Source organism: Gadus macrocephalus, chromosome 1 (assembly GCF_031168955.1).
Source record: "Gadus macrocephalus chromosome 1, ASM3116895v1".
In the NCBI taxonomy this organism is placed as follows: Eukaryota; Metazoa; Chordata; class Actinopteri; order Gadiformes; family Gadidae; genus Gadus; species Gadus macrocephalus.
Window position 1 is genome coordinate 23,616,364 of NC_082382.1, and position 27,679 is coordinate 23,644,042.

The 27,679-nt window shown below is 47.5% G+C and overlaps 2 protein-coding genes, 1 long non-coding RNA gene and 1 other non-coding gene across 5 annotated transcripts; 2 read left to right on the top strand and 2 right to left on the bottom strand.

The window, feature by feature from the left end:
• Nucleotides 1-13,338, bottom strand: LOC132458851 (cocaine esterase-like). Its single transcript, XM_060053192.1, has 13 exons — nt 13,035-13,338; nt 8,890-9,079; nt 8,053-8,191; nt 6,831-6,964; nt 6,187-6,340; nt 5,607-5,711; nt 5,232-5,327; nt 4,701-4,844; nt 3,822-3,899; nt 3,313-3,460; nt 2,679-2,828; nt 1,475-1,547; nt 1-549 (listed from the first exon to the last, which is right to left on the bottom strand). Exons 1-13 carry the CDS (start codon nt 13,114-13,116, stop codon nt 357-359), a joined length of 1,686 nt encoding a protein of 561 aa, XP_059909175.1. The 5' UTR covers nt 13,117-13,338; the 3' UTR covers nt 1-356.
• A 995-nt stretch (nt 13,339-14,333) lies between these two features.
• Nucleotides 14,334-23,828, top strand: LOC132458858 (pyrethroid hydrolase Ces2e-like). 2 transcript variants are annotated; one of them, XM_060053205.1, is made up of 13 exons: nt 14,334-14,626; nt 15,906-16,095; nt 17,003-17,141; nt 18,234-18,367; nt 18,879-19,032; nt 19,867-19,971; nt 20,314-20,409; nt 20,866-21,009; nt 21,454-21,531; nt 21,934-22,081; nt 22,299-22,445; nt 23,175-23,247; nt 23,408-23,828. In XM_060053205.1, the coding sequence occupies exons 1-13, from the start codon at nt 14,545-14,547 to the stop codon at nt 23,598-23,600; spliced, it is 1,683 nt and encodes a 560-aa protein (XP_059909188.1). In that variant the 5' UTR covers nt 14,334-14,544; the 3' UTR covers nt 23,601-23,828. The 2 variants fall into 2 exon arrangements, with proteins under 2 accessions (XP_059909188.1, XP_059909197.1); XM_060053214.1 differs by lacking the exon at nt 14,334-14,626 and adding an exon at nt 15,604-15,725 and having other exon boundaries at nt 15,874-16,095.
• A 24-nt stretch (nt 23,829-23,852) lies between these two features.
• Nucleotides 23,853-27,673, bottom strand: LOC132458866 (uncharacterized). The gene is made up of 2 exons (XR_009525973.1): nt 26,275-27,673; nt 23,853-25,673 (listed from the first exon to the last, which is right to left on the bottom strand). It is a non-coding gene; the product is annotated as an uncharacterized LOC132458866 (long non-coding RNA).
• On the top strand, nt 25,449-25,520 carry trnaq-uug (transfer RNA glutamine (anticodon UUG)). The gene has a single exon. It is a non-coding gene; the product is annotated as a tRNA-Gln (tRNA).
• Nucleotides 27,674-27,679: the final 6 nt, after the last annotated feature.

Here is a 27,679-nt window from a genome sequence, read left to right on the forward strand (position 1 = left end):
ATTCATTCATTCAAACTTCATCTGATCTAACTTCCAACATTCAGTCCAAGAAATAAAACAATCCGGCTCACAGAACCATATTGAACGGAGAGGTACATTTGAACTCAAGATAACACACACTACTCGATTATTTTGTCCCTTCTTTAAATTGATTTTCATAGTGTTCCCTCCGAACTGTGATACGTTTGTGATTTTTCTGTAATATTTTTTTTTTTCGAATGTTTTCTTTTGAAGAATCCATGTTAACAATGTGCACAATAACACAATAATCAACATAAACAGCTCAACAAGGCACATCATTAATCCCCGAGATGCATGGTCACCACTTCCTGGTGATGCGGTCGCGTTGCCCGTGGCTACAGCTCCGGGTGCTCCGATTGGCCGTTCTTCTTCTGGGCGGCGCTCAGCTTCTCCGGGATGGTTTTGGTGAAGAAGGCGTACACGTCGCTGGCCAGGTGCTGCCGCACCTCCTGCTTTATGTCGATGGACAGGTAGTTCTCCTGGGGCCCGTACTGGGGCCAGGGGACCAGACCGGGGCCGCCTGGACTCCTGGACACAGGGGTGGGGGGGGGGACATCTCAGTCCATGTCACTTGAAATGGTGATTGACATGAATTAGGGTTGCCGCGGTGTGGACATTTTCACACCGAGTAATACGCTCGTGTCAACACCGGTATTACCGGTATAAACGGTATTAACTTTGAAACTATAGGTCAACCGCCATCTTCTCCGTCAACTCTCCTCTCACACTCGGTGACAGCGGCTGGCAGCGAGCCAATTCTCTGCGTCTTATAACGTTCTACACATAATACCAGTATAACATAATTTTATATATCATAATATCACGGCCAAAAGCTCTGTGCGTCTCCGGATGGCCGTAGCGTGGGGAGCTCACGTAGGGATTGGGCTTTGCGGGGGTTTGTTTACCGGCGTTGCTATGGTTACCGGTCTTGTAAGGAAGCATGTCAATTCTCGGCGCGACAATTCTCCCGCACAGAGCAGAACTGTGGCCTATTCTGTACATTTTAATTTTCTTAATTATGATTATATTATTCATTTTTACTGAATTTTTTTTTTATTACTGAAAAAAATAACTTAGTGTTGCCGGTGTGCAACACCGGTGACACCGATAATACCGTATACCGCCGCAACCCTAACATGAATATAGCTGAAGTTGTATTCATTTGAAATTGCGAGTTGAAGTAGTGTGGAATTGTATGTTTGTGTTTGGCAGGACAAAGCACGTTTTCTAGAATCGATAATGTAAAATAATAGATGGTAAAACATGGTTACAAAGCTACAAAATATCATTAGTTAAACAACTAGCCATTCGAGTTGAAACAAAGCATATTTTCAATGCAGGCCTATTCGGTTAAATCAAAATGTCTCGGACTGTAGACATGACAAAGTCCTCCTCTAAGTGAGGGAGACATTGGGTGTTTTTCCATGGAGAAGCTTGGAGGTGTTGTTCCTACCCTGTGCGGGCGAAGTTCCCCCAGTAGGACATCAGCAGTTTGGACAGCTGCAGCTCCTCTGCTGTGCAGGCACCTACGGGTGCAGTAGGATGATCAGAGGCACAGCTTCACCTGGAGTCTGTATAGCCCCCCCCCTTACCCCCCACCACCCCTTCTTCTTACCCTCCCCCTCAAAACACCCCTCTTATGCCCCATTTCCACTGCAGGGTGCGGAACGGATCGGATCGCAAAGGTGCGGTAGGGAGGGGGCAGTATAGCCCAGCTCAGTTCCGAGGTCGCGTTTCCACTGCCGACAGTACCCTTGGTGGTAGGCCGGATGTCAATCGCCGCGGCAGCTACGTAAACATCGTAAACAACGTCTTCCTCCGCAAGAATGCAGACGAACGTCTCCACCTCCTTGTTCGCCCAAGCAAGCTTTTTACGCGACATGTTAATTGTAAAGAATAATACCTTGAGGCTACTGTTTGTTTGTTTTTATCCCCGCGTCACCCGGAAGTGACGATTCTGTCGACCAATCAACGGAGGGGGGGTGTAGCTAGAATTCCAGGGTACCCTTTCAGGCGTCTGGTCTCGTTTTGGGTACCGCAACGGAGGAGTCCCTAGAATGGGGTCGGAACGGGTACGGCAAAGTCCGGGTCACGCCCACTTTTGGCGGTGGAAACGCGATCCGACCCGCACCTTTGCGATCCGATCCGTTCCGCACCCTGCAGTGGAAATGCGCCATTATGCACTTATGGTAAGGTTGTACTTCCTGGCACTTAATGTACGCACTTATTGTACGTTGTACGTCCTGGCAGTTTTAAATAGTACTTGGAGTCGTGTAGCATCTCATCCAAGCTATCTATGTTGTATACATGTAATGGGTTAACCTAGAGATTGTTAGTTCTTGGTACCTGGTTCTATGAACGTCCTTACTGTACTGACAGAGATATATTGTTTGTCTGAAAAAATGTACTCACTTCGCTGGAATTAGGTTGCTTTGGATAAAAGCGTCTGCTAAGTGTAATGTAAATGAAGGGTGCATTACGGGCTTTGCTCCGGGGGGAATTCACATTCCCCCCCCCCCCCCCCCCCCCCAAGATAGTTCCAAGATAGTTGTAATCCCACAATGGAACCAAGATGGCCGGCCGCTCAACTGCCAAAGTTCATCAACACTTATTTGATTCGATTATTTCTAGAACCTTCCGAATGGCGGCCTACTCACCGGCCAGCTGGGCGTGGGTGGTGGTGAAGCAGAATCCCAACACCAGGAAGATCTCATCCCCGTGGTCGGCGCCCACGAAGCTGGGCCGCTTCTCCTTGAGGAACTGGGGGGCATGATGGAACTGGTACAGGTAGACTGGGGCCCCAGCATCTGAGACGGAAACACACAGGGAGGGAGGGACAACATGTGAGCATATATAACATAACATCTGAGACGGACACACACGGGTTGGGACAACATGTGAGCAGATAATAACATAACATCTGAACAGATAATACAAAGATAACATAGAGCAGATAGGATGTGTCGCAGCAATACTGTACCAACAGCGACATATTGTTACTTCTCTTTCTTCAGATTAATGTACTTATTGTAAGTAGCTTTGGATAAAAGTGTCTGTTAAATGCCCTACAAGTAAATGTTGATTAAAATGTAATTGTGACGGTAAATGTAAATGTCACAGTAGAAAGTCGAGACAGTTGTAGAGTTAAGAAGATAAATCAGTAATAGGAAGAACAAAATTAAGTAAACAGCAATGTAAATGCAAAAGATGGTGACCTTGGGTGTCTTGAAAGGCGCCTCTAAATTAAATGTATTATTATTATTAAAAGAACGTAGTCCTCTTCACGCTGACCTCTGTGGGCTTTGGCTGTGGTGATGCCTGGGATGGTGAAAATCATGTCTCCTAGCATTTTGGTGAAACCCTTTCGGATTTCATTTCGATCCTCAGTTGTTCCTAAGTATTCCTCCTCCAAAATGTCCAGTAGGGGTTTATCTTTGGGCTGGAAAACACACACAAGAGATCCCTTTTATATTCCAATGTCATATCCACACTGGAACCACAACCCAGGACTGAAGCTTAGATTATTAGACAATCGATTGCTTTCACAACTGTAATCTTTTTTTCTGCGTTTACACTGTATCCATCATGGTTGTATAATAACAAGTTATCGCTACAATTATGAGCTAGGAGCTAACATGGCTAGCTATCATATCAACAGTAAACAAAGCAAAGAGATGCAGCTTTTCTTTCTCCAGTGCATCCTAGTTCTTCCCAGTACCAAGCTAGCAAGCAAAGCGGGTGGAACACTCCCAGTATGGCCACTCACCTCCTGGTGGAACACTCCCAGTATGGCCACTCACCTCCGGGTAGAACACTCCCATCATGGCCATGGTCTGCTCTCTGTCCATCCCCTCGGTCCAGTTCGGGGGGCAAAACATCTAAACCAGGGGTCAGCAACCTTTTCAACATGCAGTGCCAGTTTGAAATGTCCTCGTTAATGAGTGTGCCTTAAGCAACAATATATAAAAAATGAAGCTGAATTCTGACGAGAATATATGAGAATGTTGAAACCATCCACATCAATAGCTATCTTTAAGACATGTACAGCTATGCAAAACCATTTGAAGGCGATGCATACAGCAACAACACCACTTGCAACTATATTTTAAATATTTTCTTTTCTATCACTCACAATATAGGTTTAAAAACTATTAATTGATCCCAAAACAGAATAAAGTGCAAAATCGGTAGTAATGATTATGCTGCTGCATTGTGCTGTGAATTTTTTTAATAATAAAATAAAAATAAAAAGTTTTTTTTTTTTTTTTTTTTTAAGTGTGCCAATGATTATGCTGCCCCGTGCCAGTGGTGGCACGCGTGCCTAGGGTTGCTGACCCCTGATCTAAACAAAGAGACAAAATGGCCGGTTTCCCATCGTTATTCTCTTAGCGTTTCAGTCTACATTTGATTTTATACATAATTTTTTATTCATTACGTAGCTGAGGAATTGAAATGCCCAGAATATTCTGCTATAGAATAACTAACACCAACTTATTTGTATATGTTGATTTAGTGCTAATTAACTTATTTAATTAGTTAATTCATTTAATAAAAAGAAAAAAACGTGGATACCAGTGCAACCCTAAAACACACAAAATAAGCCCCACAATTTTGATAAATCCAACCCCAGGACGTCCGACCACGCCTCCTCCGTTACACACAAACGGTCGTGGACTCACAGAAGGCAGCAGCCAGCCGCCCTCGTCACTGTTGAGCCCCGTCATGAAGGGGATCGGGGGGACCCGGTGGTCCCGGTAGATCTTGTTCACTTTGTCTGTCAGGAAGAGTCCATCCACAGTCACCGGGAACCTCAGCGTCGGGTCCTGGAGGAGAACGGGATGTTAGAGTCTGCAGCCAGGGTTGGCAGATTTGGTGGGAAATCTGGCCCAATCTGGCAACACTGCCCTTGGGGTTGGCAGATTGGAAGGGAAATCTGGCCCAATCTGGTAACACTGCCCTTGGGGTTGCCAGATTGGAAGGGAAATCTGGCCCAATCTGGCAACACTGCCCTTGGGGTTGCCAGATTGGAAGGGAAATCTGGCCAAATCTGGCAACAATGCCCTTGGGGTTGCCAGATTGGATGGAAAATCTTGCCCAATCTGTTAACACTGCCAAAGGGCAGTCAGACAGTCGTTACCTGTTCACACTGTGTTTCACCGTGTGCCAGTAGATCAATCCTGAACCAAAGTGTTTAACCTTTCAGGACTCACAGTCATTAGAGCCAGGAATGCATTGGAGTCCATGTTCTTCAAACATCTGGTAATCGTCTCAGGGCTGGCATCACAGCCTAATTTGTTGGCTACCATCTAGTCATGAAAAAGAGTAGGCAGCTGTTGTTATAAATATACAAGTATGCTGTATACTGTACACAGACACACACACAGACACACACACACACACACACACACACACACACACACACACACACACACACACACACACACACACACACACACACAAACACATAGACATACACACATTAAAGGTGATGTAGGTAAGTTTGCCTTTTTCAATTGAGCTAAACCTACAAAACGTCCATACTGCACCTTTAACCTGATTAGTTCCCCTGTGTGCATAAGAGGTACCTGGGTCATTAGCTGTGGTTGGTCGGACACCAGCAATTCCATCGCCGCGGTGCCGCTCTGTGCGATGGCGTGCTTGAACAGCCCGGCGGACATCGGAGAGATCGTCTAGAGGCCGCAGGGCAGAGACAAAACATCCATGTCAGACCAGTCGCACACTGAACCCATCACCACCAACACAACAACCCCCACATTGGCAGTGTGGGGCGGCCGGCCACATGAAGACCCACCTTTTTAAGATCGCTTTCACCACAAAACCTCCTTCCCTTCCCTCCCCTTTCTCTTTATTTAATTTTTTTAATATTTTTACTTACATACGTTCTCATTAAATTCTTATCATGTTTTGTTCACTCAGTAAAGGTGAGTATTTAGAAAAGCGCTATCGAAATCGAAGGTTTTTATTATTACAATTATGACGGTTGTTAGCGACCGTGTTGGACCGGTGCTCGCCCACATGGGTTAGCCCTGAAGCCGTGAGGGGGGGGGGTGGGGGGGGCGGTCAGCATGATCCACCCGACCGTACTCTGTGCACATCATCCTCAAACAACAGCGTGAGCGTGTGTGTAGGTGGAGGAGCTCTGACCAGCAGCGAGACACTGATGCCCCCCGCGGACTCCCCGAAGATGGTGACCAGGCCGGGGTCCCCTCCGAAGGCCCGGATGTTCTGCTGGACCCAGCGCAGCGCCTCCACCTGGTCCAGCAGGCCCAGGTTCCCGGGGACCGCCCCGTCTCCGGTGCTGGGGGAGGGACCGACACAGGCTGCTGATGACACACCTGACAGACTCTGCTGGACTATACTAGTCTTTGATTTGACTCCATCAGGGCGACCGGGCGGTAGCTCCCTGAGTCCAGAGATGTGGGAACACACCGTTTAGTTGAGCTACGTTAGTTGTTCTGCTAAGCTACCGCTCCTAACCCTTATTGACGGCCAAATAGGTAACATCTTGTTGTTTTTACCACTACAAAGCCTTGATTACATTTGTTTCTATTTTTGCACTCGGTTCTATGAACAGCCTTATTGTGCCGACAGCGATGTATTGTTTTTTCTCTTTCATCTGAAGAATGTACTTATTCCAAGTCACTTGGGATAAAAGCGTCTGTTAAAAGGTTTAATGTAAATGTATTTATATTTGTGTTATTGTTTTTCCTGATTTTTTAACTTTGGGGAGGCTCCGTCCGGTCCGTCTCCTGATCTCCTGACCTCTGACCTCTGAACTCTGACCTCACCTGAGGAAGCCCAGCAGCCCCAGGCGGTACTGGAGGACAACCACCACCACGTCCTGGTAGGCCGCCAGGCCCGAGCCCTCGTAGATTGTGGCCCCGCCGCTGGTGAAGGCCCCGCCGTGGATCCACACCATCACCTACAGAGGGACCCCCAACACACACCACACCAACCAGTCAGCCCCCACCACACTGACCAGTCAGCCCCCACCACACCAACCAGTCAGCCCCCACCACACTAACCAGTCAGCCCCCACCACACCAACCAGTCAGCCTCCACCACACTAACCAGTCAGCCCCCACCACACTAACCAGTCAGCCCCCACCACACCAACCAGTCAGCCCCCACCACACTAACCAGTCAGCCTCCACCACACCCACCAGACCTGTAGCTCTACTTTGAGATCAGTGTCAACCCCCTGCGCCCCCTTTGGGTCAAAGCTGCCACTGCAAGGGCAGGGATGGGCCTCGGAGTCACAATGACCTAACTGACCACAACTGAGCACTGAGGGTGGGGTTAGATGAGCAGGTTTTCACCCTCCTTCAGTGGCACCCTTCAGTGGCACCCTTTGAGTGGATGCGGGCCCTCTACTGCCTTACTCTTTCACATGGCCACTTTGCTTGATCCAATTCTTTCATCAGATATCCTTGCAGGTAAACCAACTGTCCCTAGACATTTGTTTCACCTTGTTTATATCAAATAAATTACCTTTATGATTTAAAACTGTATTCTGTTTGACTCCCTTTATTGTGTGATGGTGTACGACTCCACCGTCACAGATCAAACACTTAAAATGGTACCTAGCATGGCCGTTATAGTGAGCATTCAAATCAAATAAACTACATTGGAGACGTGGTCGCGGTACAGCATGGACCTGTCCTCCCCCAGGACCCTTAGACGTGGTCGGGGTACAGCATGGACCTGTCCTCCCCCAGGACTCTTGGACGTGGTCGGGGTACAGCATGGACCTGTCCTCCCCCAGGACTCTTGGACGTGGTCGGGGTACAGCATGGACCTGTCCTCCCCCAGGACCCTTAGACGTGGTCGCGGTACAGCATGGACCTGTCCTCCCCCAGGACCCTTAGACGTGGTCGGGGTACAGCATGGACCTGTCCTCCCCCAGGACCCTTAGACGTGGTCGGGGGAACAGCATGGACCTGTCCTCCCCCAGGACCCTTAGACGTGGTCGGGGTACAGCATGGACCTGTCCTCCCCCAGGACTCTTACCGGCAGGTCGGAGCCCGGGGCGGCGTGCGAGGGAGCGAAGACGTTGAGGTAGAGGCAGTCCTCAGACACGTCCGGGAGCTCCACCTTCATGGAGAGGAGCGTCATCAGGCCTTCCAGGAGGTCTTTGCTCTGAAGGCACCTGTTGGAGAACACAGAGAGATTCATTCCTCATGCTCGGGGATAAGGCTTCGAGGTCAACTGAGGCCTAATTTGGTTTCTGACAAGATGACGAAATACAATACAGCTGGGACAAACTGGTGAAGCTTGTACGACTACTCCTCATCATGTATGAAGTATCGGTCAACGTTTCCAAATAACAAATATTAACCTCCTGATTTGAAGCCAATATTGTCACATTTCACATTTAATTTGGGGTCACTCCCGTTTGTGCCCGCTCACTCCTGTTTCCGCTCACTCCTGTTTCTGCTCACTCCTGTTACTAATCACTCCTCTTAGTGTATGCTCACTCCTGTTTGCTTGTCTGCTCACCCCTGTATGTGATCACTCCTGTTTGTGTGTGTGTGTGTGCTCACTCCTGTATGTGCTCACTCCTGTGTGTGTGTTTGTGTGTGTTTGGATGCTATGGTGTTGTAGTATTGGTCATTCCAAATAAAGTAATCAAATGTGTGTGTGTGTGTGTGTGCTCAGTCCCGTGTGTGTGTGTGTGTGTGTGTGTGCGTGTGTGTGTGTTTGAATGTGTGTGTGTGTGTGTGTGTGTGTGCTCACTCCCGTGTGTGTGTTTGTGTGTGTGTGTGTGTGTGTGTGTGTGTGTGTGTGTGTGTGTGTGTGTGTGTGTGAGTGTGTGTGTGTGTGTGTGTCTGCGTGCCCACTCCTTACATGTTGGGCTCCTTGGTGGCCTCCCTCACGCCCTCCCACCCGTCCGCGGGCTGGGGGGCGCTGAACCTCAGCGGGCCCACGGGGGGCTTGGCGAAGGGGACGCCCATGAAGGCCTGGACGTCGGCCTCCTGACCTTTGACCCCGACGTACCGGCCCCTCAGGGCCCCCAGCGCCGCCTTCACCACGGGCCCTTGGAGAGAAGGCAGCCGGGGTTAGACTCAGAGCGCTTTACAACGCCGCCTCACATTCACCCATTCACACACCGACGGCGGAGTCAGCCACGCAAGGTGACTGCAAGCTCGTCGGACACGGTCAGGGCGAGGTGTCCAGACACTCTGCAGTGGGCACGAGTGTCTAGGCCAAGCCCCAACCACTGCGAGTTCTACCAGCATCCAATGCGGAAGTGACAGACATTGCAGTAGCACCGGGTGGCCACTACGAGGTGGTACCAAAAGGGAGCAATTCTTCGTTTTCTCCCTTGTTAAACAGGCTGTTTTCAGTCTTATTAAACTTATTTACAGCCTGGTCCGAAAAAACATTCTAATCAGTATTTTTTGTTCATATCACCATGACAACACTGAGGGGGGTGAATCCTTTTTTAGCAGGCTAGTTTTTATTTTATTGGAGGTTAAAATGTATGAATAATTAGGGGCGCGGCCTCTTGAGTGACAGCTAGCCGCTGACTCTCACCTCCACTCGGAGGCTAGTTTTCAGGATTAGCATGCTATCTCCGTCATCTTGACCTCGACTGCGTTCATTCCTATTCTTCATTCCGGTGCCAGGATGCCTTGCTCTGCGGTCAACTGTATCGACCGATCGTTTAAAAACGAATGAGCTACGAGCTAATTCGGTGTACGTCACATAGATGAGCGTATCTCCCTCCCCTTGGCGTCACATCAATGCCCTTTTGTGGTTAGAGGAAACGAGGCCGAGTCAAACTATGACAAGATGGCAACGCTCATAAGCCAAGAGAATTGGATGCATTTGGAATAACTGAGGTCTGCCTCGGATGCTTCATCCATTTTATATATTATCTATGGTAAGTCTAGGGGTCGGCAACTGGCGGCCCGCGGGCCATAACCAGACCTGCAAACTCCTCAGAGGAAAAAAGGTGACAGTGTCACTGTCAGGGTGTGTGTGTTTCCCTCAGGAGGAACAGTAATCAACACAGGAGGGAAACACAGGGAAACACACACACCCTGACAGTCACGGGGGGATTTTTTTTTTATTGTAATATACAAATAACACTAGTCTGAGCGTGACTTAACAAAACTCAGCATACTTTATCAAAAATCAATGTCAAAACATCCTTGAGGCTTATAAAAAATATTTTTTTTATTATTATTATTTTTACTTATTATTGGAGAGACAAAAAACTATTATTATTCTGTGAAGTTGATGAATTGTCACTTTTAGGTTTTCTACCCAGTTACCAAAAAAAGAAACACTTGGAATAGTATGCGCTGTGGCAAGCACATGGTTTGCATGTGTTACTTCGAAGGCAAAAAAAATCTAAAATAAAAGAAAACACAAAAACCTACATTCAACCAGTTAGGCCAGGTAGGCCTACCCCCTCCATGCCAGGGCGCCCTGAATTTATGTTTATTAACAGCTCCTCCACCGGGGTCAAGACAATTTGAGGGCCAGATCCAGTCTACCGACTGTCGGCCTTTTCACGATTGGCTTAAAAAAATTGCTTATTTAAATTTATACCAATACGATGGTGGGAAAAGCTTACCAGTTTGTATGTTTTTTATACTTCATTTTTATAGGCCTACTTGATCCGCTGACCGCTTGGAAGCCATCGGAGTACATATTTTTTTATGTGGTAGGATCTTTAAGAATGCTTAACTGGGATATTTATATATTCATGGCTCAAATATTAACGATCATGCTTTTGACGCGTAACTACGCATTTACGCGGTCAGCGATCCGCTGCCAGGCTTTGGTTCTCCGGGTTGCAGAGGCTTTAGCGTTCCCTTTTCTTGTGATAATGTCCTTCTCCTCGTCATAGCTCCCCAGGAGAACCTGAAGTTCCATTTCATTGAAATAAGCGGCCCGTTTCGCCATTTCGAACAGGGTTTCCATGATCCATACATCACGTCTTTTTAGGTTTGGCGGTGACGCGCACAACCCTGTGTTAACCAACCCCGAGTTGGTTGAACTAATGCATAACCGCTGCTGTGGAACCGAAAACTCTGGGTTAGTCGGCACTGGGTAAATCAACCTAGAGTTCAGCGTTAACTCAGTGTTTGTTAAACCTCCGTTCGTGGAACATCCCTCTAGAAGAGTGTTTCGCGTTGTTTGGCCGCATGCATGCGCGGTAGCCAGGCGACCGCCTCATCCAATGGCGAGCTCAGTTGGCGCTGTGTGCTTCAAGATTCCGATTGGCCCAGAGAAATGTCAATTATAAGAAAGATTCTGAAGCAAGTGCTGAGATTCCGATTGGCCCAGAGAAATGTCAATTATAAGAATGATCCAATAATTGTTCGCAATTCTGGACCCCCCCCCCCCCCCACCAAGAAAACGGCGATTGTCGCCGAAAAGCGACAAGTTTGCAGCTTTGCATAACTGGCCCGCGGGCCGCCAGTTGCCGACCCCTGGTCTAGACTGACCATAGTGCAAACTGCAGATTGTCTCAATGGAGTCCAGCCTCTGCTTCAGCTGGTAGTGTGGTTTGCAGTAGAGGACGCCCTCTCTTTGTTAGAGGCCTGATACATGCGTGCCTCCTCTGATCGGGTTAGCGGTCACATGTTGATGGCACAGGGTGGCATGATGTGGCTCAGGAGGTGAAGCGGGTTGGCTGGTAACCGGAGGGTTGCTAGTTCGATCCCTGGCTCCTCCTGAGCTGAGTGACGAGGTGTCCCTGAGCAAGACACCTCACCCTAACTACCGACTCCGCCGTCGGTGTGTGAATGTTAGCATGAATGGGCGAATATTAAGCAGCACTGTAAAGCGCTTTGAGTGGCCAATGGTTAGAACAGCGCTGTATAAATGCAATCCTTTTACCATTTGACACGCCTGTCCTCTGCTGTATGAACTGAAGGGGCCTTTAGAGCAGAACGAAGCCCTGCTGTCGGGGCTTATTGTTGGGCTGTTTGACCAGGTGGGGTCAGGTGTGGTGGAGCCTCCTCAACAGGTGCGTCTCATCTCCGGACCAATGGCAGTTCCTCTCTCACGTGTTAATAGGAATGGGCTACAAGTCCTAGCAGAGCTTATAGTGGTGTGAATCTATAATGAGGAGCATGTTGTCCATACTTGGGCCGGGTCTCTCCACAGAACTGCATCAGCGTATGCATTATGGGTAATTTGTCGTTTTCATTTTCTATTCCCATTAGACTTGGGAATGACCTATGAATCAGTTATAACAATAAAATAGCACGTATATTGTTTCACAATTCCTTCTTTTAATTGGTTTAACATAAAACTTTAGTTAGTTTAACGCTTGACCTACTTACTAACTTGAGTGCTCTACAATCTGACCTTAAGACAGCAGCAACAAGCGACCAGGACTCAGTCACCCATTAATACCTCCTCGTCGCGCTACTGTCAACGCCACGGAGAGAACCGTTCGTGACCATATAAGTCTTATCTTATCTACTTGTATTGAATGGTAAATTAGTGACAAACATGCCGCGCCGGAGCCACTCTCTGTCAGCTCGTCTGCGGATTGCTGGCCTTTCCCATGTTCTCACGTCTGATCTTTCAGGGCGAGATGGTTCGTTGAATTGTTATTGCACTTTTGTAAATGCAAACGTCTCTGGATAATGCATGAATAAGAATATAACATGCATATGGTGGTAAAACCTGCGTCCACACACAGCATGGTCCGTTTGCGTTTGGTAATATAGGCTCATTTTGCGTTCAGGGTGGTGGATTTGAGTCATTTATCAGGAAGTATTTTTTCTTAAGGTAGGCCTATTGCATAATCAGCGGTATCTAGGGTAAGGGTCGGCAGATTGAAAGCGAAATATTCCTATTGGTATGATTATCATAATTCAAATTGTATCAAAACATTAAACAGAGGCTGATAAATAAATCATAATAATTATGAAGGATCCATGATGATCACGGAAACCCTGGATTGTGAATCGCTGGTATTTTATATGCACTCAATCAAATAAAATCAAATGTCGCTGACTTACCTTGAGTTTCTGCACACGCAGAAAGACTAAACAACGCGCACGAGAGCGCGACTGTCACTGCGTTAACACAGAGCACCATCATGCAGCTTGCAGGATCCTTCTCTGTGGGGGGTCTGGTCTGAGGTTCTCAGTGGGTTCCCAGGCGACTGACAGCGAAGGATCAGTTGCACAATTTACTGACAGACGATCCCTTTGATTAGCGGTGTCAGCGGCCCATCGGTCAATGTCCGCTGATCAGACAACGTACATTTATTGTGACGTCCTACGAGGCGAAATCACAAGTCCATTTATGTCCCACTCCTAGTTGTTGCAACATGTGCTTTTAGTTTAAACACTGTGCTTTGCGGCAGAGACATTGGGGGTTGTCTAAATGGGTGGGTTAGTGTTACAATAGTGAGTTATTATTACCGACACCGACGGTTATGTTAATTAGTTATGTTGATTGTGTTTTGGTGTGTCATGTGTGCGTCGAATAAAGGCAACTCTCGGAGTCGTTTAGGGCGAGAGTTGTATAATTGCTGAACCTGGGCTCCCGTCTCGTCCTTCCCGTGCTGCTTGCCACAGTATTATGCCACATCCCCTCTCTGCACTGTAAGACTTTGATGTAGGCCTAAATTGACTGCGAAATTCTGATTGTGTATTTAACTGTACGCTATATATTACACAGTAATATTACTGTAAACAAATAGTACCGTACTGGTGAAACTGCTTCAAGTATTCAATTGTAATTTTACAGTGAAAAGTTTTACAGTGTGTCCAGTTGGGCCTAGTGCCGTCTCCTCCTGTCTGCTCCGTGATGCATGAAACAAACCATTTTGTGCACTTCAACCACAAGACCCGTAGCCTGTGATCGTGTGACGTCTCTTCATAAGGAGGCCACTGTGCGCTGTGTGTGTGTGAGTGAGTCCAGAACCAATGGGAGGCGGACAACACGGACCGGCCTTGCAGCCACTGCGGTCTCTAGTCAGAGAACAGGCGGAACGGGTTTAGGACTGCAGGCAGCGGGCCAGTGACCGGACGTCTCTGGAGCGCAGATGGGAATGTTCTGCAGAAACCTGATCTATTACCTCTCTACACTACTCTCTGCCCACTGTAATTATTTTCATTGATTGATTGAATGATTTTTTTAACATCAACTGAAAGTAAAATTGGGTGTGAGAATCGGTTGCGTCTGTCATGCAGTGAGTTGAGGAATATCCTGTTAGGCCGTGTGCAACTACGTAAAAGCACATGTGGCAACAAGTTGGTTAGGTTTGGGGTTGAGCCAATCAGAGGCAGGCTAGGAATGGGGCATAACTGAACTTTGTGATTTCGCCTCGTAGGACGTCACAATAAATGTATGTTGTCTGATCAGCGGACATTTACCTATGGGCCGCTGACACCGCTAATCAAAAGGATCGTCTTTCCTTGAGTGGAGCAAATTCTGGAACTAATCCTTCGCTGTCAGTCGCCTGGGAACCCACTGAGGACCTCAGACAGACCACCCAGAGAGGAGGATCCTGCAAGCTGCATGATGGGGCTCTGTGTGAACGCAGTGACAGTCGCGCTCTCGTGCGTGTTGTTTTATCTTTCTGCGTGTGCAGAAACTCAAGGTAAGTCCGCGACATTTGATTTGATTTGATTTGATTGAGTGAATATAAAATACCAGCGACGGACAAGCAACTTACAATCCATGGTTTCCGTGATCATCATGGATCATTCATAATTATTATGCTTTATTTATCAGCCTCTGTTTAATGTGTTGATACAATTTTAATATCATAATCATACCAATAGGAATATTTCGCCATCAATCTGCCGACCCTTACCTTAGATACCGCTGATTATGCAATACCTTAAGAAAAAATACTGACTATGACTTAAATCCACCACACTGAACGCAAAATGAGCTTATTATATTACCAAACGCCAACGGACCATGCTGTGTTTGTGGACGCAGGTTTTACCACCATAATATGCATGTTAGGTTATATTCTTATTCATGCATTATCCAGAGACGTTTGCATTTACAAAAGTGCAATAACAATTCAACGAACCATCTCGCCCCAAAGATCATACGTGAGAAGAACATGGGAAAGTCTAGAATCCGCAGACGAGCTGACAGAGAGTGGCTCCTGCGCGGCATGTCTGGACTAGTGTGAAACCAAAGCCATTTCGAAGCAGTGTAGGCGCTAAGGTGGGGCATTTGCCAGCGGTCATTATTGGGAGGGAGATACGCCCATCTAGGTGACGTACATCGAATTAGCTCGTTGCTCATTCTCAACGACCGGTTGGTGCAGTTGACCGCAGAGCAAGGCATCCTGGCACCGGAATGAACAATAGGAATGAACGCAGTCGAGGTCATGATGACGGAGATAGCATGCTAATCCTGAAAACTAGCCTCCGAGTGGAGGTGAGAGTCAGCGGCTGGCTGTCACTCAAGAGGCCGCCCCTAATTATTCATACATTTGAACCTCCAATAAAATAAAAACTGGCCTGCTAAAAAGAAATTCACCCCACTCAGTGTTGTCATGGTGATATGAACTAAACATTATGGACCAGGCTGTAAATAGGTTTAATAAGACTGTGAAAACGGCCTGTTTAACAAGTGAGTCAACGAAGAATTGCTCCCTTTTGGTACCACCTCGTAGTGGCCACCCGGTGCTACTGCAATGTCTGTCCCTTCCGCATTGGATGCTGGTAGAACTCGCAGTGGTTGGGGCTTCGTCTAGACACTCGTGCCCACTGCAGAGTGTCTGGACACCTCGCCCTGACCGTGTCCGACGAGCTTGCAGTCACCTTGCGTGGCTGACTCCGCCGTCGGTGTGTGAATGGGTGAATGTGAGGCGGCGTTGTAAAGCGCTCTGAGTCTAACCCTGCCTTCGCTCCAAGGGCCCGTGGTGAAGGCGACGCTGGGGGCCCTGAGGGGCCGGTACGTCGGGGTCAAAGGTCAGGAGGCCGACGTCCAGGCCTTCATGGGCGTCCCCTTCGCCAAGCCCCCCGTGGGCCCGCTGAGGTTCAGCGCCCCCCAGCCCGCGGACGGGTGGGAGGGCGTGAGGGAGGCCACCAAGGAGCCCGACATGTAAGGAGTGGGCACGCAGACACACACACACACACACACACTCACACACACACACACACACACACACACACACACACACACACACACACACACACACACACACACACACACACACACACACACACTCACACACACACACATGCACACACACACACACACACACATGGGAGTGAGCACACACACACACACACGCACACACACACACACACACACACACACACACACACACACACACGGGAGTGAGCACACACACACACACACACGCACACACACACACACACACACACACACACACACACACACACACACACACGGGAGTGAGCACACACACACACACGCACACACACACACACACACACAGGAGTGAGCACACACACACTCACACATTTGATTACTTTATTTGGAATGACCAATGACTCACACGGGAGTGAGCACACACACGCACACACACACACACACACAGGAGTGAGCACATACCAGAGTGAGCACACACACGCACACACAGGAGTGAGCACACACACATACAAACACACACACACACACACACACACACACATACACACAGGAATGATCACACACAGTAGTGAGCAGAAACAGGAGTGATCAGAAACAGGAGTGAGCAGAAACAGGAGTGAGCAGAAACAGGAGTGAGCGGGCACAAACGGGAGTGACCCCAAATTAAATGTGAAGTGTGACAATATTGGCTTCAAATCAGGAGGTTAATATTTGTTATTTGGAAACGTTGACCGATACTTCATACATAATGAGGAGTAGTCGTACAAGCTTCACCAGTTTGTCCCAGCTGTATTGTATTTCGTCATCTTGTCAGAAACCAAATTAGGCCTCAGTTGACCTCGAAGCCTTATCCCCGAGCATGAGGAATGAATCTCTCGGTGTTCTCCAACAGGTGCCTTCAGAACAAAGACCTCCTGGAAGGCCTGATGACGCTCCTCTCCATGAAGGTGGAGCTCCCGGACGTGTCTGAGGACTGCCTCTACCTCAACGTCTTCGCTCCCTCGCACGCCGCCCCGGGCTCCGACCTGCCGGTAAGAGTCCTGGGGGAGGACAGGTCCATGCTGTACCGCGACCACGTCTAAGGGTCCTGGGGGAGGACAGGTCCATGCTGTACCGCGACCACGTCTAAGGGTCCTGGGGGAGGACAGGTCCATGCTGTACCCCGACCACGTCTAAGGGTCCTGGGGGAGGACAGGTCCATGCTGTACCCCGACCACGTCTAAGGGTCCTTGGGGAGGACAGGTCCATGCTGTACCGCGACCACGTCTCCAATGTAGTTTATTTGATTTGAATGCTCACTATAACGGCCATGCTAGGTACCATTTTAAGTGTTTTTGATATGTGACGGTGGAGTCGTACACCATCACACAATAAAGGGAGTCAAACAGAATACAGTTTTAAATCAGTTTTAAATAAATAAACAAGGTGAAACAAATGTCTAGGGACAGTTGGTTTACCTGATGAAAGAATTGGATCAAGCAAAGTGGCCATGTGAAAGAGTAAGGCAGTAGAAGGCCAGCATCCACTCAAAGGGTGCCACTGAAGGGTGCCACTGAAGGGTGCCACTGAAGGGTGCCACTGAAGGAGGGTGAAAACCTGTTTATCTGTGGTCAGTTAGGTCATTGTGACTCTGAGGCCCAGCCCTGCCCTTGCAGTGGCAGCTTTGACCCAAAGGGGGCGCAGGGGGTTGACACTGATCTCAAAGTAGAGCTACAGGTCTGGTGGGTGTGGTGGGGGCTGACTGGTTAGTGTGGTGGGGGCTGACTGGTTAGTGTGGTGGAGGCTGACTGGTTAGTGTGGTGGGGGCTGACTGGTTAGTGTGGTGGGGGCTGACTGGTTGGTGTGGTGGGGGCTGACTGGTCAGTGTGGTGGAGGCTGACTGGTCAGTGTGGTGGGGGCTGACTGGTTAGTGTGGTGGAGGCTGACTGGTTAGTGTGGTGGGGGCTGACTGGTCAGTGTGGTGGAGGCTGACTGGTCGTTGTGGTGGGGGCTGACTGGTTGGTGTGGTGGAGGCTGACTGGTCGGTGTGGTGGAGGCTGACTGGTTGGTGTGGTGGGGGCTGACTGGTTGGTGTGGTGGGGGCTGACTGGTTGGTGTGGTGTGTGTCGGGGGTCCCTCTGTAGGTGATGGTGTGGATCCACGGCGGGGGCTTCACCAGCGGCGGGGCCACAATCTACGAGGGCTCGGGCCTGGCGGCCTACCAGGACGTGGTGGTGGTTGTCCTCCAGTACCGCCTGGGGCTGCTGGGCTTCTTCAGGTGAGGTCAGAGTTCAGAGGTCAGAGGTCAGGAGGTCAGGAGACGGACTGAACGGAGCCTCCCCAAAGTTAGGAATTAAGGAACACCGTGAGGGAAAATCAGGAAAATCAATAACTCAAATATAAATACATTTACATTGACCCTTTTAACAGACGCTTTTATCCCAAGTGACTTGGAACAAGTACATTTGTCAGAAGGAAGAGAAAAAACAATACATCGCTACGGTACAATAGGTCTGTTCATAGAACCGAGTGCAAAAATAGAAATAAATGTAATCAAGGCTTTGTAGCGGTAAAAACAACAAGAAGTAACCTATTTGGCCGTCAATAAGGGTTAGGAGCGTTAGCTTAGCAGAACAACTAACGTAGCTCAACCAAACGGTGTGTTCCCACATCTCTGGACTCAGGGAGCTACCGCCCGGTCGCCCTGATGGAGTCAAATCAAAGACTAGTATAGTCCAGCAGAGTCTGTCAGGTGTGTCATCAGCAGCCTCTGTCGGTCCCTCCCCCAGCACCGGAGACGGGGCGGTCCCCGGGAACCTGGGCCTGCTGGACCAGGTGGAGGCGCTGCGCTGGGTCCAGCAGAACATCCGGGCCTTCGGAGGAGACCCCGGCCTGGTCACCGTCTTCGGGGAGTCCGCGGGGGGCAACAGCGTCTCGCTGCTGGTCAGAGCTCCGACACATTAGAGACGCGCACGGATGGGCTGTTGTTTCATCCGCAACCGCATCACAAACGCATCATCCGTCCGCATTCGATCCGCACCAACGTTTTTTTTACCAATTTTAAAAACCGCATCCACCGATGCAAGGCGCTGCTGACGCGATGCTAGAAAGCTCTTGCGTGTTCTTGATAGGAGACTGATCCAATGAAGCAAAGATAGTGCAAGGCTAAAGTCCCTAGTAGGATAGCCTATTGCCTGCGCTGCCATCTCCGAAGCGTTGATCAATAGTCCGCCCCCAAAGACGTTGACGTCGCTTAGCAACCGATGACGTTCCCACAAAAAAAAAAAGATCCACATTCCTTGACAGAGATCTGCTTGAAAATGTTATATATAACAATGAAAAGAAGTATAAATATTTGGTTTAACCGCCACCCGCCCGAATTTGATCAAAATGTTATTTTCCGTCGCGTCATCCGCCCGATCCGCGGTTTAGCCGCGGAGTCTCTACTCCACACACACCCGCTCACGCCGTGGTTTGAGGATGATGTGCCCCCCCCCCCCAACGGCTTCAGGGCTAACCCATGTGGGCTAACCCAGTGAACAAAACATAAGAAGAATTTAATAGGGACGTATATGAGTAGAAACGTTTTTTTTTAAAAGAGGAGAAAGGGTGGAGGCGGGAAGGAGGTTTTTATGGTGAAAGCGATCTTAAAAAGGTGGGTCTTCATGTGGCCAGCCGCCCCACACTGCCCATGTGGGGGTTGTTGTGTTGGTGGTGATGGGTTCAGTGTGCGACTGGTCTGACATGGATGTTTTGTCTCTGCCCTGCGGCCTCTAGACGATCTCTCCGATGTCCGCCGGGCTGTTCAAGCACGCCATCGCACAGAGTGGCACCGCGGCGTTGAAAAACCTGGTGTCCGACCAATCCCCGCTAATGACCCAGGTACCTCTTATGCACACAGGGGAACTAATCAGGTTAAAGGTGCAGTATGTACGTTTTGTAGGTTTAGCTCAATTGAAAAAGGCTAACTTACCTACATCACCTTTAATGTGTGTATGTGTGTTTGTGTGTGTGTGGTGTTTGTGTGTGTGTGTGTGTGTGTGTGTGTGTGTTTGTGTGTGTGTGTGTGTGTGTGTGTGTGTGTGTGTGTGTGTGTGTGTGTGTGTGTGTGTGTGTGTGTGTGTGTGTGTGTCTGTGCGTCTGTGTGTGTGTGTTTGTTTGTGTACAGTATACAGCATACTTGTATATTCATAACAACAACTGCCTACTCTTTTTCATAACTAGATGGTAGCCAACGCATTAGGCTGTGACGCCAGCCCTGAGAAGATTACCAGATGTTTGAAGAACATGGATACCAATGCATTACTGGCTCTAACGAAAGTGAGTCCTGAAAGGTTTAAACACTTTGGTTCAGGATTGATCTACTGGCACACGGTGAAACACAGTGTGAACAGGACTAAGTAACGACTGTCTGACTGCCCTTTGGAGGTGTTACCAGATTGGGCCAGATTTCCCTTCCAATCTGGCAACCCCAAGGGCAGTGCTGCCAGATTGGGCCAGATCTCCCACCAAATCTGCCAACCCCAAGGGCAATGTTGCCGGATTTGGCCAGATGGGGCCAGATTTCCCGCAAAATCTGCCAACCCCAAGGGCAGTGTTGCCAGATTGGGCCAGATTTCCCTTCAAATCTAGCAACCCCAAGGGCAGTGTTGCCAGATTGAGCCAGATTTCCCTTCCATTCCGGCAACCCCAAGGGCAGTGTTGCCAGATTGGGCCAGATTTCCCACCAAATCTGCCAACCCTGGCTGTAGAATCTAACATCCCGTTCTCCTCCAGGACCCGACGCTGGGGTTCCCGGTGACTGTGGATGGACTCTTCCTGACAGACAAAGTGAACAAAATCTACCGGGACCACCGGGTCCCCCCGATCCCCTTCATGACGGGGCTCAACAGTGACGAGGGCGGCTGGCTGCTGCCTTCTGTGAGTCCACGACCGTTTGTGTGTAACGGAGGAGGCGTGGTCGGACGTCCTGGGGTTTGATTTATCAAACACACGGTACACCGACATGGACTGAGGGGTGTGTTGTGGGTACAGTGGCGGTGTGTATTGATGTTGTGCGTCACTAACGGGTTGTTGTAGGGCTTATTTTGTGTGTTTTAGGGTTGCACAGGTATCCAGGTTTTTTTTTGTTGAATTAAATGAATTAACTAATTAAATTAAGTTAATTAGCACTAAATCATTTATACAACAAATAAGTTGGTGCAAGTTATTCTATAGTGGAGGGTCCTTGTGGGCGATTCAATCCCTCAGATATGTAATAAATAAAAAATAAAGTATAAAATATTAAATCAATCAACATCAAATGTAGACCGAAACGCTAAGAGAATAACGATGGGCAACCGGCCATTTTGTCTCTTTGTTTAGATGTTATGCCCCCCGAACTGGACAGAGGGGATGGACAGAGAGCAGACCATGGCCATACTGGGAGTTTTCCAACCGGAGGTGAGTGAGCAGGTGTTGTAGCAGGAACAACTCATTCCGCCATTTTGCTAGTCCGTGCTACGATGCTAGCTTAGGCTCCTGTCCACATGTCGAGTCTTTCTGGCAGGTTTGCTTGCTAGCTTGGTACTGGGAAGAACTGGGATGCACTGGAGAAAGAAAAGCTGCATCTCTGTGCTTTGTTTACTGTTGATATGATAGCTAGCCATGTTAGCTCCTAGCTCATAATTGTAGCGATAACTTGTTATTATACAACCATGATGGATACAGTGTAAACGCAGAAAAAAAGATTACAGTTGTGAAAACAACCGACTGTATGATAATCTAAGCTTCAGTCCTGGGTTGTGGTTCAAGTGTGGATATGAGGTTGGAATATAAAAGGGATCTCTTGTGTGTGTTTGCCAGCTCAAAGATAAACCCATACGGGACCTTTTGGAGGAGGAATACTTAGGAACAACTGAGGATCGGAATGAAATCCGAAAGGTTTTCACCAAGCTGCTGGGAGACATGATTTTCACCATCCCAGCCATCACCACGGCCAAAGCCCACAGAGGTCAGCGTGAAGAGGACTCCTCTCATTAATAAAGCATCATTAAGCACTGTTATGTTATTACCTGCTCACGTGTGTGTGTGTGTGTGTGTGTGTGTGCGTCTCAGATGTTATGTTATTATCTGCTCACATGTTGTCCCAACCCGTGTGTGTCCGTCTCAGATGTTATGTTATATATGCTCACATGTTGTCCCTCCCTCCCTGTGTGTTTCCGTCTCAGATGCTGGGGCCCCAGTCTACCTGTACCAGTTCCATCATGCCCCCCAGTTCCTCAAGGAGAAGCGGCCCAGCTTCGTGGGCGCCGACCACGGGGATGAGATGATCGTGGTGTTGGGATTCTGCTTCACCACCCAAACCCAGCTGACCGGTGAGTAGGCCGCCATTCGGAAGGTTCTAGAAATAATCGATTAAAAAAGGTATTGAAGAAAAAAAAAAGCCTTTTGCTAATTTCCCTTTTACTGTTTATGCATTATATGTTTAAACAACCCGTTTTTCCTCTCTCTTACACTCTGTAGCACTTTGAGATTTCTGAATGTAAAGTGCTCTACAAATTAAATATATTATTTTTATTATTATTATTGAAGCACTTTGGCAGTTGAGCGACAATCTTGGTTCCATTATGTTTTGAACGCTAGCTTGGGGGGGGGGGGGGGGATTGAATGCGGAACAAAGCCTGCAATGCACCCTTCATTTACATTTAGGGCATTTAGCAGCCGCTTTTATCCAAATCGACCTACAATAAGTACATTTTTCAGAAGAAAGAGAAACAACAATATTTCACTGTCGGTACAGTGAGGATGTTCATAGAACCAAGTGCCAAGCTCTAACAATCACTAGGATAACCCATTCCCCGTACACAACAAAGATAGCTTGGATGAGATGCTACACGATTCTAAGTACTATTTTAAACTGCCAGGACGTACAACGTACATTAAGTGCGTACATTAAGTGCCAGGAAGTACAACCTTACCATAAGTGCATAAGAGGGGTGTTTTGAGGGGGAGGGTAAGAAGAAGGGGTGGTGGGGGGTAAGGGGGGGGGGGCTATACAGACTCCAGGTGAAGCTGTGCCTCTGATCATCCTACTGCACCCGTAGGTGCCTGCACAGCAGAGGAGCTGCAGCTGTCCAAACTGCTGATGTCCTACTGGGGGAACTTCGCCCGCACAGGGTAGGAACAACACCTCCAAGCTTCTCCATGGAAAAACACCCAATGTCTCCTTCACTTAGAGGAGGACTTTGTCATGTCTACAGTCCGAGACATTTTGATTTAACCGAATAGGCCTGCATTGAAAATATGCTTTGTTTTCAACTCAAATTGCTGTGTCCAGGAGTCCAGGCGGCCCCGGTCTGGTCCCCTGGCCCCAGTACGGGCCCCAGGAGAACTACCTGTCCATCGACATGAAGCAGGAGGTGCGGCAGCACCTGGCCAGCGACGTGTACGCCTTCTTCACCAAAACCATCCCGGAGAAGCTGAGCGCCGCCCAGAAGAAGAACGGCCAATCGGAGCACCCGGAGCTGTAGCCACGGGCAACGCGACCGCATCACCAGGAAGTGGTGACCATGCATCTCGGGGATTAATGATGTGACTTATTGAGCTGTTTATGTTGATTATTGTGTTATTGTGCACATTGTTAACATGGATTCTTCAAAAGAAAACATTCGAAAAACTTTGATTCCAGAAAAATCACAAACATATCAGAGTTCGGAGAGAACACTATGAAAATCAATTTAAAGAAGGTACAAAAATAATCGAGTAGTGTGTGTTATCTTGCGTTCAAATGTACCTCTCCGTTCAATATGGTTCTGTGAGCCGGATTGTTTTATTTCTTGGACTGAATGTTTGGAGTTAGATCAGATGAAGTTTGAATGAATGAATGAATTATCCGTAAGGTCTCGAGAATGACTAATAGGGGATTCTAATAAAAAAAGATTTTAAGAAGGGGCCTTTGTGTTAATTTGATGAAACAGACATTTGAATAGTTGATTATAGTTCTTTGCAGATGGCTGAAATGCCCACTGATGGCGTCGGTCAGTTCATGCTTAGAGACGCATGATGGCTCCAAAAATATTTTGGGATTCCAGACTAAAAAATCACTATGGCAACAAGAACGATGCATGTTCAGAGGTTTGAGTTCAGGAACTAAAGAAGAGCAACGTGAACACACATCCACTTGACCAATAGCAGGTTGGTCCTGATTTATTTCCATTGTTTTAAAATATTTTTTTGGCCGAACAATATTACAATAACAATTGCCATTGATTATCTTTGTGTATTGGTGTATCAATGCGATTTAATATCGGAGATGTGAGCGAAATCAAAACATAACCGGAAAAATGTCATTAAATGCTTTTTAGATGACCTGTTTAATTTGGCGTGTATTTTATGAAGTATAATTAAAAGTTTGCTCATAAGAGATCATCGATGAGTTTTATTTGAAACTATCGTCTCCTAATTAGTCCTAATTACAGTCATCCTCTGCACCACTCCGCCCCCGGTCGACACGTCTTATTACTGCACCCAAAAACGCCCACCGCTTACAGTGGACTCACACTCGCACGGATATCATAGATATCATATCCACATCGTGTTCTAACACACAGATAGATAGATAATAATTCAACAAATTCGTAAACACATTCAATTGGCCACAGTCAAATCGTTAACCTGCTTCTCAAAGCCCAAAGTCACCATCAGAGACAGCGTGGACTGATTGGGACCAGCAGATCTGGTATATTAAGCCGAGTTACATTGAACAACGGAGGATGACATGCCTCTTGTCTTGAAGCACTGAAATCAACTATATTATTGTAATCCAAGTAGTACATCGTGTTCCGGCCGTTCATTGTAGCTAATATATTTGGAAAGCAAAGTGGTCGATAAAATCTCTACGAGGCCAAGAGATGATCCTGAGTTGTAGCGTTATCCCGGTCCACAGCAACGAAATTCCGTTCTTAAACTTCCTTTGCGCTGTCCGCGCCAGTTAACAGTCCCCAGAGAGGGAATAACAAGAAGAGTAACAACAACGACAAGGGGAATAAATATCGGGATTTTTGAAAAATATGATTGACCAAGGCCGCAACATGTCGAGGGATTACCGTCTATCGGAAGTCCCGCCCCCTCTATCGCCGCTAGTCCCGCCCTCTCTCACGCCAGTAATGCTTATCGGGATAACCCCGTTCCACGAGCTCCGTCTTGTGGTTAGACCGCCGTGGAACCAGTTGAAGTCGCTACGCAGTGGTCATTTGTTGTGGGTATACGTGCACTACAGCATGGATTAATCATGAATAAATATTTCAAAACTCCGTGATACTAGCACTGATTGTTTGGTTGTTAACAAAATCGGAAATGTCGTTGTTGCTGTACCATCCGGTCCCATGGTGTAATGGTTAGCACTCTGGACTTTGAATCCAGCGATCCGAGTTCAAATCTCGGTGGGACCTCGCCCTTTTGGGGTGTCTGCGAAGTTGAGCTATTTCAATAAACTAGTGAATATAGGCCGTTTTGTACATATCGCCTACATCTGCTATTGCTTGGTTGAGTGATTCATTTATTTTCATTACAACATACCTATCTTATCTGACTACTGCAATGGTCTTCTCTGCGGCACCACCAACAAAGTCCTCAAAAAACGTCAATATGTCCAGAACTCAGCTGCACGCCTCCTCACTGGTACCCGCTCCAGAGAACACATCACACCTGTCCTCCGTGAACTCCATTGGCTTCCAATTAAACACAGAATCAACTTCAAAATCTTACTCATCACCTACAAGGCCCTGAACAGCCTAGCCCCCCCCTACCTTGCCGACCTCCTCCATCACCACGCCCCCTCCCGATTCCTCAGGTCCATCTCTGCCAACCTGCTACAAATTCCACGGACTGAGCGACGGACTTGGGGTGATCGGGCCTTCTCAGTTGCTGCCCCCACCCTTTGGAATTCACTCCCCTCCCACATCAAAGTCTCTCCAACCCTCTCTTCTTTCAAATCTGCCCTCAAAACATACCTTTTCACACTAGCCTTCCCCACCTAACTCCCACCTTATTCTTCATGTTTAACCTCTGTTTTTCTTTTATTCCTAGTCTGTCTTAAATAGTTTTGATAGGGCAATATGTAAAGCGTCTTAGAGTACCATATTAAGCGCTATATAAATTTCATTTATTATTATTATTATTATTATTATCTTTGTTATTGTTGACTTATGTTTTTTGCTACATAGGGAAATTCATAAAGTATGTCTCTAAATTAAACCATAAGATCTCACAAAATCAGGTATTCAACATTATATTTATTGTCACTCATAACTCAGAGTTAGTCATCAAATATTTACAAAGTAGATAATAATATTTAAAAAGTCTACCATTCCCACAAAATCTCCCTTTACATCTGTTGGAATGTTTCGCAGGTATCGGATCACCTTTATTTGATTTAATTGCAGTAGAAAACCTCTCGTTGGCCATTTCATACAAGTATGCAGTAATAATAAAACTCTTGAAAAATAAAAGTTCATGGCAACGACGATACAAAGCGTCATAAATAGTGGCGCATTTCCTCAATTATTTGACCAATAGTAATACAATAACAACGACGCACAAGTATAGGAACATTAGTAATACTGTGTTGGGCTTTGTAATATTTAAGTGTCCTGATAATCTGCATTACATAACTGACTGCTTGGGACTTTTATTTTGAAAAGTCTTTGGCTGGTTTTGGCTTCCGATAAAAAAACAAACCACTTCAGGACTTGTTGTTTATAACTGGTGGCTATTTTTACACTCGGTTTCGTTCCGAAGAATCCCCCGTTCCCTCCTGTAGTCAGAATGCTGGCTCACACACACAAGATGATACACAAATGATAAAGAATATAAAAACACAAACCCTCCCTCTGTACGGCAGCGAACACTGGTGAACAGAGTCTGAGGGGATGGATACTCCGTAGTCCGTAGAGTGGACAGCAGGCTGGGTCTGATGGGTCCTGTCCGCATACATCACATACATTAATACATGACACTGTGGGGCTGTGCTTAAACACAGGTTTCAAACCCACAGCTCTCAGTTGAACCATAGCTGATCGCCACAGTGTACGCTGAAACGAGCAGGACGGTGGAGAGTATAAAGAATATGAGGAGGAAGTATAATACAGCACATGTGCAACACAATGTAGCCTACAACACATGGTTAAGATAGACCCCGAGCTGGACTGAAGCCCTTCTCTCACTGTGCCTGTGTGTGTGTGTGTGTGTGTGTGTGTGTGTGTGTGTGTGTGTGTGTGTGTGTGTGTGTGTGTGTGTGTGTGTGTGTGTGGTGTGTGTATTGTGTGTGTGTGGTGTGTATTGTGAGTTTGCGCACGTGTGTGTGTGTGTGTGTGGGGTGTGTATTGTATTGTGTGTGTCTGTGGTGTGTATTGTGAGTTTGCATGTGTGTGTATTGTATTGTGTGTGTGTGTGTGTGTGTGTGGTGTGTATTGTGTGTTTGTGTGTGTCGTCACTGCGTGTCTGAGCATGTTGATGAACAGCAGCTGTGGTCTCTCTTTTCTTTAGGTCATTGCGTACAGAAAACAACAAACCCAAATGAGACAAAAAACTACAAAAAAAGACATAAAAA